The 12,050-nt window shown below is 38.0% G+C and overlaps 1 protein-coding gene across 2 annotated transcripts in view; it reads right to left on the reverse strand.

The window, feature by feature from the left end:
- Positions 1–12,050, reverse strand: part of EFHC2 (EF-hand domain containing 2) — a 66,939-nt gene that overhangs the window by 33,598 nt on the left and 21,291 nt on the right. For both annotated transcript variants that reach the window (XM_082070753.1, XM_082070754.1), the window contains exons 4-7: positions 9,662–9,885; positions 6,652–6,903; positions 4,942–5,052; positions 4,477–4,615 (exon numbers count right to left, since the gene is read on the reverse strand). In XM_082070753.1, coding sequence (XP_081926879.1) covers positions 4,477–4,615; positions 4,942–5,052; positions 6,652–6,903; positions 9,662–9,885 — 726 coding nt within the window. The remainder of the gene's footprint in view (positions 1–4,476; positions 4,616–4,941; positions 5,053–6,651; positions 6,904–9,661; positions 9,886–12,050) is intronic.

The following is a 12,050-nucleotide window of genomic DNA, read 5'->3' on the forward strand; positions in this document are numbered from 1 at the left end:
TAGGGTGGAATCAGACAGCAACTTGCACTTAGACATAAAATGCACTCCTCTCAAGGCTATGACTGTTTCTTAAGAAAATTACCTCTGTCCACTCTGGAAAAGGAATCAATGCTCTCTTCTTCCAGGCCGTACCATTTTCAGTGTGAATTTACAGTAGGTGGAGGGTAAATTGAAAGTCTGGGATTACAAATTTCTATTTCCAGAAATAATAGCACAGATATTTCCCCCATGGACAGTTTACCCCCTTGTTAATTCATCAATTGATGCCCAGCAGGAGACAGGCTGGCACTGGGGTTTATTTCACCTAGTATATCAAACCTTTACTGCATACTAGTAACTTTTTCTCACAACATCAAAACCTGAGTGAGATTAGAACAAGCACTGGGAACATGAGGAAACAAAGCAGCTCCAGCCATATCTTTAGCATATAAACAGTCTGAAGACAGCATAGCCTGCTTAGTTAGGAAAACTAAATTCCTCAAGAATTTGTTGCCACAGAGGAAGCATTAAACCACCTTGAATGAGCTTGTCTGCTTTCAGTTTCAATATACAGTGAAGGTTTTGGTATATATTGTAAGATTACCTCCTGCCCTCAGTCAAAGAACCATAGGAGAACCCTCATGTATTAGATAAAACCATATTTCAAGGAAGAGTCGAGTGCTGCTTATTTTGGATAAGAGTGATAACCACACTGAATATCAGTAGGTAGCAGGCAGGCAAAAAATTCTACCTTCAGAGTAAGAGAAGAGACACCTCTGAGCTTTGCAGCCAAGAACAGGAGAGAGAAATCCCACTAGTCTTGGACAATATAAGATATGGTGATATCCTGGAGAGATGACACAGTTAACACGATGTTCTCTATACATAAGAAAAAGATGTGTAGCAACTGGGTGAGACCTGGTTTCTGTGAAAGTCTGTTTCACAATTTAGGTAAGAAGTAAAATAAGAAGGCAATACCACCATCTTCACAACTTTTACATGCAGGATTAAAGAAAACCTAGTGCTCACAGAGCCATCCATGTGGCTAAAACATGACTGTTTATTCTAATTCAAATAAAATCACCTTTTACAGAGTCTTACTTCATGATTATTCCAGTTACGTGAAGAAAAAAAGCATCTGTAAATGCACAAGTATATTTAGAAGCCACTGCTCAGTCTCCACCACATGTAGCAGGGAGGTTAAACACCAGAGAAGCTCTGATCTCTGACGAGTCCAGCGAAAATTGGCAGCAGGCTTTAATGCCCCCGCTGAGGGAAAAGCCAGAAGTCATCTGTTATCCAGCAGCAGCTGACTGGCCAAAAGCACACATGTCCTAACCAGACCATCACCCCACGCACTGCGCTGCCCAGGCAGCAGGTCAGATAGGGAGCCTGAGAAACGAGGGGGTGTGAGAGCGAGGAGAGCTGGGACAGGAGAGCGATCGCAGGGTGCTACCAAAAGGCCTAACACACAGGCTTGGGAGGTGCTGGCACATGGAATAAAAATCAGCAGGAAACCAGATTTTACTGTTTGTTTGGGTTTTTTTCCTTCAGGAACAATCTGCTATTTAAGAAAGAACACTCCGTACTTTATACTCAACTCTCTGCTAAGATACTGTATTTAGTGAGAAGAACAAGTATCAGCTGCCCATCACTGCACATCAGTGTATTTCCTATTTCAGCTGGGTGACCACAACACCTACATGGCTATGGAAGACTTTTCTCCTTCTCTGAGGCTGCACTAGCAAGTCTAGACAGATAATATCACACATTAAGGCATTTTCTCTTGCATTCATAGCACCGCTAGATGACAGTGATGTCATTAGCTTCCTATTGAAAAGCATTACCTATTGTTTACCCATGGAAAAGCTCTCCTTTGCCTTTTACACACAGTATAGAGAATAAAACAGACAAAACCAACATTGGAAATATATTGGATATCATAATCATGCACTTCAAGGGAAATCTAATTCCACTAAAGGGCAAATTCCATTGGCAAGCAACTTATGCTGAAACTGCAGAGTCAAAAATAAATGTCGGCCTCTTTAATGGCTTTGGCAGAAGAGTATAAATTGAAGGGGAGTAATGTGAAAACACAATAACAAACAGCTGGATTGATGCCACGAGGTGCTGAGCACTGTGCCTTGATGTAAGAAGTAATTTATCCACTTGCTTCCTCTTACTCAAGTAAATGGTCTCCCTGGACTCAAACTGCAATTAAGCACGTTTCACTGTTTAATTGGATGGGAGCAGAATGCTGGGCACTTCGTAGGACTGAGCCCACTGAGAATACCTTGAGAATATCTTGTACCAGACACAAACAAAATTTGTAACTCACTAAGAACGAAAGGTGAACGCCCACCATTTCTCTCTCAAAAGCTGCTTCCAAGCTAAAAACTATGCTGATTCTATTCCTAGTCCCTTCTAATTAAAAAAGTCATACCTACTTTTTTCAATCCTGATGGAGAAAACAGGAAAGAATTTTACAGCAAAATGTGAGAATCTCTAAGCTCTAAGGAAGTCTGTATTTTCTGTGAACAAGATGGGCTGTATCAAGATGGATGGTTTTTTCATGGTAGCCAGAGTCTCTGCTATCGAGTATCATTAAAGATACGTGCAAAACACTTTAGAGTCTCACATCTTTGTGTGTTTTGTGTTAAGGAGGTAGAGGAACTGGAGAAAGCACTGAGAACAAAACAGAAGAACTATCACAGGTATAAAAGAATGGGCTATGGAAAAAGACTGAAAGGTTTCCCTTAACACCAAATGGTCTGGGAAGGGGGTAGGGTGGTAAGATGGTGTATGGGAATAGTGTTCAAATATGTACAGAGTTCTTATAAAAAGAGGATACTGAGCAGTTGTTCTCCATGTCCAACAAAGACAATAAAAGTTACCCTTCCAGTTTACACAAACCAGTTTCAGAGTAGCTATTAAATAGAATTTCCAACTATGATGTTAGGACAAGATACCTCAGGAGGCAAAGAGCTCTCCTCTTCTGAAGGATGCTGATAAAAAGCTGTACAAACATCAGTCAGTGACAATCTATGTATACACACTATCCTGCCTCAGAACAATGGCAACGGATTAGATCACATACGGTCCCAGTTTTCTAGAATTCTACACATCAGCAACTTCTCAGTTCTCCTAACTTGCAAACTATCTAACTTTAACATGCAGGGACATAACCAGTAGTTATTAAGCCAGCATTTTAGGGGGGGGAAGAGCTTTTGCATTTGTGTAACACTTGGTTGCATTGATACAGAATGGTCAGCTGCATTTCATTTATTGCCTGCCATGAGTAAGAAATCCCCATTCACTGTTCCAGGATATTTTGCTCAGACAGAGGATATTGCTGCCAAACAGCGGCAGCAGTCTTCGCTGAAAAAATTCTCAGGGAAGAAGCCCCTGTTTTGCATCTCTGAAGTTAGACTCGTCGTTATTATAGATAATACTATGGTTATTGAATATGGCTTCCTCACACGCTGGCTAATATAAGAAATGATTTATTTTGGTATAGACATGGCAGGCTATTATTTAAAAACTCCTAATGAGACATGTTTTGCCAATTAAGACATTTAATGCTGTAATGGCAGCACTATGCCATTTAATTTCCCAATGCAGCAGGCAAGCTTTGATCCAAACACTACACTCTATCTAATCACAAGTCAAGCTGAAAGAAATAGTCTACCTGGGTATTTTATTTCCCAATGTCAGAGAAAGGCCATAGTAGGATTCTTCCAACCATCCCTGAACAGTCAGCCAGTTAGCTATATTTAATGAATGAATAAACTGCCATAAAGTAAGTTGTTTTTGCAGGAAGATGTCCATAATAGAACCATTAGCAAGTCTGACTGAGGGAATTCAGAGACAGATAAACGAAAGCCCCAATTGTTACACATTTCCAAAATGCTTTTCCATTATGGACATAGTTGCTTAATGTTTCCTGAATGCAGTGCTGAAACTTCAGGGGATACATATGCTAACGGTCCAGAATACACAAAACTGCATTGTAAAAACCAGCAATGTGACAGACTACTACCGTTGTGTCAGAAAATCTTATTATATGAGGATTCTGACATCCATATAAAATGAAGCACAGTGTAATGGGGAATAATTGAGCTCACTCTATTTACCCACTCACTATATGCTCTTCATTATTTTCTGACTGCAAACACAGCTATTGGAATGGGAGGGGGAAGATGAGGAGAAGACTCTGCAGTCTATCCATATGACTGTTTTGTCATTCTGGTTTTAAAATAGAGGCAGTTAGGAACAGAATATGTACATTTTGTGTTAGTTTTCAACGGAGTAACATATAAGAAAGTCCTTCTGGATCACCTGAAAAATTACTGCTTTGCTGTTTAACAGCCTACAACAGATTGTTATTGTCAAAGGTTTTAATGAACATGTTTTGTCAGTAATAAAATTGGAAGACAGCTCTGTCAAACTCAGAAGTGTAAAAATACTCATAAGGAAAGGATAATTATCACTACTTACCGATTCCATACTTTGTCCTGTAATATTCTTTAGTGTATTCATCACAATCACAGAGTATTATCTTCCTTCCCCAAACATTAATTACTGCCCCTATTTTCAGGTCACTGTCTTTGTAAAATTCCTGGTGCACTGCTCCAGTCTAATAAAAGAGGAATCATTTACACAGCAGCTCTATAAATCTCAGAATCCCACAACCTTTCTTAAAATCTAGGTCATTTAGTGCGTGTGATTTAAAATATAACCTTCATAGTCCATTTGCAAGTATTTTTCACCCACGCTAAGCTACCTCATTTTCATAAATGTGGAATTTGCATACCGTAAATCTCAGTAGTTTTCATTTGAGTTATTCTCCAGTTGCAACACAATTTTATAAAATAACTCTAGTTGTAGAGGATAACAACCACAGAAATGACAAAAATAACTATAAAGAGATTCAAGATCTGGAGGAATTCAATAATATCTGACCTTACGATTGTCCAGAATGTAACGGCCTTTGTTTCCTATTAAATTTCCAAGCACATTGAGAACAGTGTGATTGGTGATTGTGCCTGGCTGATAGAGCCCAGTGGGAGCATACTGCAAGAAAAGAGAGCAACTCTTAAAAAACACTCCTAACAGTGAAGAAACAGAACGTGATTACCTTAGAACTGGCAAGTTTTTTACAGACTGGCTGTTATTGTAGTATTTTCTTGGGAGAATTTTTAGTAAATTCTAAGGTAATATTACACTACTGAACCTAAAAGCCAGAGTATATGTCAAAAGCCAGTATGTATGCCAGAAGAAGCAATCAGAATCTTATTATGTATCCAAGAGTAATGCCTCCTTTTCACTGGAAGCAAATAGAAAGCAAAGGTTAGCATATCCAAATTAGCACATCTTTGTCAACATCTGCTCTAAAGGCTATGATTTTGATTGGTAATTACTATAAAAACATGCAGAAGAACCACTTGGGGTTGGTCTTACTGTGCTAACCACTGCATAAATACAGGGGATTCAAGTCAGAATGATTCTACTGGCAAAATAGTTAGTATTTTTGTTTCTATTTTAAGTTTCAAAATTACAACAGTAATTTATCCCACTAATATCAAACTGAATAGGCAAACACATTACATTTTTTAAAATTCCAAACAAACTGGTGATACAGGGTAACCAAAGTGGGTTATTTTCTCATACCACCTTCCCTGACACCTCAACTTTTGACTGATCTCCTCTGATGCCCTTCTCAAAATTTCCACTGAATTCAGAGGAAGAAGCTAGCCCTTAAAATTGCAAACAGGGACTTTAATGGTAGAAGGGGTCTGTTAACATAGAGCCACTGATAAATCAGCATCTCAGAACACAGGATCCACAAGGTGAGAAAAGTGCAATATTTTGCTGTTAGGCTTTTACAATGAAATCTGATGCACATCTACGGCATCACAAATAGATTACCAGTTTTAGAAGGAAAGGAAAGAAAAGAAAAAGATTCCACAGTATTTTACTCCTTCTGTGGGTTGACATTATTCTATCATCAGGATCTGTCTGGAGCGATACAGAAGAGTATCCAGCTCATTAATTTTATAATCATAATAGGTTACAGAGGATTCAAACCTCTTGAAGATTTCTTTGAGAGAAGCCTTCTCAAATAAGAACCTCATTAATGCCTGACAAAGCTTATTCATGGATTTCTATTGATTTTAACTAGCTTTGCATAAGGTCCCAAATCCAGGAACTCAATTTTAAGAAATCACTCTAGATTTGCTACAAAGAAGTAATGTTATGAAATACTGAGTTTTTCCAAAGGTTCCAGATATAAGTCTCATGGATTAAATTTGAATTCACCTCAGTTTTACATTAGTCTGTTTATCAATATTGATTAATTTTCTGCACTTCCATTACTGCAAAGCTTCCATTACCTTAATACACTACTATGGGAGAAAAGAAATCATAGAATATCTTTCTTTTTCAATTCTTTCTCCTTTTAGTTTAAGCATGACAAGACTAAACTTATTTTTTTCCATCAGCTATTAGTGCTCATATATATGTGTAGAACCTAAACCATGCAATTATGAGTAATATTCTGATAACACTTTCTAAATATCATTACAATCCTAAAACAAGATTTTCAAAATAAGGAATTTTATATTTTTTAATTAGCAGAATAATTTGAAATAAGCTGAAATTTTCACTCCCCACCTTTGGAAGCTTATCTCTTCTGAGGAAAAGTGGAACTGCATCCCGGCCTGAGTTTACTGGTAGAATTTCTTTCATATCAATAGTATCATCAGCCAAGTAATAGTGCAGAACAAGTTCCCGTGGGTCATGAAACATGGATTCTGGGTCATCCCACACACAGAAAAAACGTAAAACATGTCCATCGTGCTCCAGAAATTGTTTCAAAGTGTCAATGCGCTCATAAGGGCGCAATGGATTCATACTATCTAGAATCTGCAGATAAAGGAGAAATTAAGAGAACCACCTTTTTAATTATTTGTTCTTAAAAACAGGATACCGTACTGTGGGGTACCATCTAATATTAGAACATGCTTTTAGGATTTTCAAATAACACCACACGATTAAAATAAATGAAACACTATTTATGCTGTTAGCAAAGAACTATTTGCAGGGCTGCTATGCCCTCAGAAAATATATGAAAACAATTTTGGATTGGTTTTGATCCTTGTTTTTCTTGCAATAATGTCCTCCAGATGAGAGAATTGTTAAATTATTTATAGTACAGCTCACATTTTCAACAAATTGCCCATGGTAATCATATGACTACATCTCCAAATAGCATCACCCTTCCTGATTCACTTCCTTCAAAATTATTTCCTATAGATGATGTGGCATGAAGAATTAATTATTTCTTTACCCTTTGGCGTTTTCTTTCTTTTAGTTTTAATACATAGTTTATTCACTTTTGATTCATGTCATACAGTTGGCAGGTACTGGGTCTGTATGTTCTCCTCTCAATATACACCCATAGGTCTGAAAAGGAATAGCAAGTCTCCAACTAAAGATGTATTCCAGCTGATGTGACCTATGACAAGAAGGTATCTACAGTCATGGCTGCTGCACAATCAGTAGCACTGCATTAAGTCGGATCCCAGGATGATGATACAATCTGAGGTCTGCATTTACCTACTGTTAGTTACAGACACATATTTAAATGGTAACCTGACCAGGGTGTTTTTGCCAAGTTAAAATCCATCATGTCCAAAGTGAAGGGGCAAGACAGTCCTTCTAATCTGCAAAATTCTATGAAATTGCTTCCAAAGAATAATGCTGACAGACATTAATAGGACAATGTAAGTTGAATTGTCTGAACAGAAAGAACTGTTGACTATGGACAGTTTATATCATTTCTGTTTACCCACTGACACATTTTCTGGCCTTAAAAATATGAGAGGGAAAAGGACCATTCTTTCAGAGCATCAATTCTTAATATATGGAGAGCAGAACTAAGTTTTGCCTGCCAATGTCCCTGCTGTTTTGCAGCATTCTTTCCATTTCAGGTATCATCATGCTCATATGCTACAACTTAGGTATTTACCATCCCACTACTATCTTTCCTCCTTCCTGACCCATGGGATATCACCTCCAATGAAACCAAAATATGAATCTAAGGGATTTGCTATATTTTTCATTTGTTTCATGTTCTATGTCATTGTAGTCCTTACTTTCCCTCATACCTTCATTTTCTGGCTACCTATTAGGAGTCCAGTGCAAACCAATTTAATTTTGCTGAAAGCAGTCCAGAGCAATCTACCCTTAATAAATAAAAAAAATACCTTCCACAAATTAGTCACAGGAAAGTGAGAGCATTAAGCAGCCAGAATTTGCTAGATGACTTTTCTGTAGAACAACTGAGAATATTAAGACCTAGATTTCAGTAATTTTTGGTCTTATGATGCTTTTATTTCTCAAATCTTTTTCTCCTTTCCATTCTCTTAAGGCACACATATGCACAATACACATATGCATTTTGCTTGTTTTTAAAGAATAACAACAAGAACAAAACAAGTAAGCAGGTTATGCAGTACCATATATAATGTTGATGCAGTCTGCCAATATCAAGACAATTCAGCATGTGTTAATACACACCTGTTACCTACAATGTCCAAGTAAGGGAAAAGTAACCCAGGGCCAGCCTAAGTCACTGCTATGCAGAACCAGGAGACATACTACAAATACTACTTTTCACTGAGGGACTGCAAAAAGCCTGAAAGCATGCATGAAGTGACACCAACACATTGGCCTGAGGGTGCCTCAGAGACACACAAATTATCCTATACTTCTCAGTCACAATTACCTTCCATTTTTTGCTGCTGAGAGCTGCAGCAGTTTTCTCCATAGGAGGATTATGTTGAATGCAATAGGTCCGTGCAGCACTTGTTGCTTTCAGAGTACTAGGTTGGATCTGTCACACCAGGCTGCATATCATGGGCTAACAGTCCTAACAGAGCCAGGTCAGGAAAACCAGAACTGAGGAAACTGTCATTATTCCCTATGGAAAACATCATTCCCACTACTATTCCCAGAGAAAAGATCCCAAATCCTGCAGAGAAGAATCCACAAAGCATCTAGGAGCTGTGAGTGAGATTTTTGGAGGAGGTGTGTATGTATACCCACATACTCATAAAAGGGAACTGTGTTCAAATAAAACCTCACAAGTCCTAAAACTGCAGAGTGTTGGGTTCTGTGCGACAGAAGAACTTGCTTTACACATGCAAAGAGCTGTTAATAACATGGGGGCAGAGATGAAAGATGACGTATGAATAGATCAAGTGAGTCTGCAGCAAGCCATGGAGTTGCTTGAACCACCATTACAATTAGATCTTCCTTTAAACACTTTAAAAGTGTTTATTATCATTAAATTAGCTCAAGCAAAATCATGAGTAGAACATATAATAGGTCCATTTATTTCAGTTTAATACCGAAAGGTTTATTTTATTTTTACCAATTTATTTTGTTCTGTTTCAAAAGGCATGTGAATACATCTGGAGAAAATCAGTTATAGATGGGACTTCACTGTGTTAATACAATGAGCCATATAATAGAAATTTGTAAAGCAAGTTTTCTCTTGGGATTTATTATGTTGAAATAGCTACTTTCTATTTGTTATTAGAGAAATATTTTCTATAATGCATATTACTTATAGCGATGGCGCTTTTATTAAGTTTTCACTATTACTCCCTGATCTGACCTTTTGTCGCTCTTTGGTGTATGGGTCATCTGGACGATCAGCAGGAGGATTTAATCGAAATCCCATCTTCCTGAGGAAATTTTTTGTAAACTGGTCACAATCGATAATCTTATATCTTCGGGCATAAAAGATTACTTCTATGTTGATATTGAAATGATCTATAGTATAGAACTGATCTTCATGAGGAGGTGGAAGTGGAATCCGATGCCGTCGAACAATAGTTCCTGTAAAAGAATTAGAATTAGAATGTATTAATAGATTAACTACTGTTGTTCTAAGGATCACTTCACAGACTTGCTAATTTTCTATGCTGATATCACTAAAACAGATGAAGTTATTTGGGCAAACAAAATTATCCTTCATTCAGCAAAAGAACTATTAGGCAAGAGGATCCTTTTTATTAACAACAACACTTGCTGATCATAATCTGGAACTTCAAGTTCTAGTATTTGACTGAAGCTAATGCAGAAAATCACCATCTTCTGGAGCAAACAGGAAACCTCTACAATAAATTTCCATTTGTTGGTGCAAATACAACAGGTTAGTATTTTTTCAAACTACTTTTCTCATTATGAAAAGAGACGTCTTTTTCACTCTTCTTGAAAAATAACAGCAGTTTCCAGTACTCATTAATTGTTTAATCATTATTTTTTCTTTAAACAAACAAACAAACAAGTTCTGCAAAAAACATGTGGTGGGGGGATATGGGAGGGACAAGGTTTGTCTGTACACTCTGTAGGGTGAGGAGAGCCATATATAATTAAGGTGAGAGAAAAAACCTGCCCTACCGAGGAAAAAAGTGTGACCTATCAAGCACAGAGGGAGGCACATTCAACTGAGCTTCCCTAAGGAGCACACTGAAAGTACAGACAACAGAGATGAGCCAGGCTGATTGTTGGGCTGCAGCAAAGAATCCATCTCAGAAATACAGAGCCAGGAACTCATAACCCATAGTCGAACAGGAACAGTATCCAAAAGAAAAGGGTGGGAAGGGGGTGGAGGAGAAAAAAGAGATACATTTAAACTTTTTTAAAGTACACACTTAAATTCTCTCATTGATAGTCTTTAAATGAAAGGACTGTTATTCTGAGAGCATTGTATTTGTTTACATCTACCACATTAGAAGGAAACTGCTATTGGTCTATCAGCTGAAAACTGACAAATAGAGTGATTAATTGGCTAATGCTTCAAAAGTACTCACTGCTGACAACTAAGAGACTGGAGCATCTCTTATACAAGGAAAGGATGAGAGAGCTGGGCCTGTTCAGCCTGGAACAGAGATGGCTTGGGTGGAAAACTTGTCAATGTTTATAAATACCTGATGGGAGGGAATCAAGAAGGCAGAGCCTGGCTCTTGTCTGTGGTGCCCACTGACAGGACAAGAGGAGATGGTCACAAATTAAAAGATACGAAAATCCATCTAAACACAAGAGAACACTTTTTTATGGTGAGGGTGATCAAACACTAGAACAGGCTGCCCAAAAAGGCTGGGAAGCCTCCATTCTTGGAGATACTTAAAACCCAACTGGACGTGGCTGTGGGCATCTGGCTCTAGCTGATGGTGCTTGGAGCAGGGAGATGGGGGATTAGATGATTTTAAGATATCCCTTCCAACTTAAATGATTTTGTGTTCTACAAGTATATTAGAAACCATTTATAAGCTACAGTCTCTTTAAAGAAATAAGTAACACATACATTAAAGAAAGGTATGCAGCTGCATGTATGACAAGCTATGATTTATTCCAAGTGAAGGTAGAGTTCACAAAGAACAGCAGATCAGCACAGCTGGGACTGAATTATTTTTTTCAACATTATAAGAGAACAAAAAAGACAACAGCAAAAGTTTTGCCTCATCAATACCTCAATATAGTTGTGTGAAAATACCCTGCAGATAATAAAAAAGATGGTCCAGTCTTCAGCCTCAGGCTCTTCGCTGTGTTTACCAACCAAGACGCTTCTGTAACACCAGCTTTACAATGCAGATACCCACTGGCTAAGAGCAGACAGGAATCACCAGTCCATATTATTATAATAATTCCATAGGTTCCCAGCAACTTTTAAAATTTCAGTTATTATAAAATGTGCAACTTTAGGACAGCTGCAGTAGACACTCAAAAATTCCAAAATGAAAAATAGTTCTGGTACTAAACTACTACTACAACAATAGTTTACTAGACACAATTATCTAAAAGGTCTATCTCATCACCTCTGGCTACAGAACTGGATCTAGCTCCAGTGTCCTTCAGCTGTGCATCTCGTCATGTTTCCCACTGAGTCCCGTTTGATCATTTTCCAGGACTGCTATTTTGTTTTGGGAGTAGGTTGGGGTGGAAGGGGCCTGGGGAGAAGAAGAGAGGTAGAGGACGAGGGAGAAAGATATTGCTGTGTG

This window comes from Streptopelia decaocto, assembly GCF_964273445.1.
Source record: "Streptopelia decaocto genome assembly, chromosome: 1".
NCBI lineage: Eukaryota > Metazoa > Chordata > Aves > Columbiformes > Columbidae > Streptopelia > Streptopelia decaocto.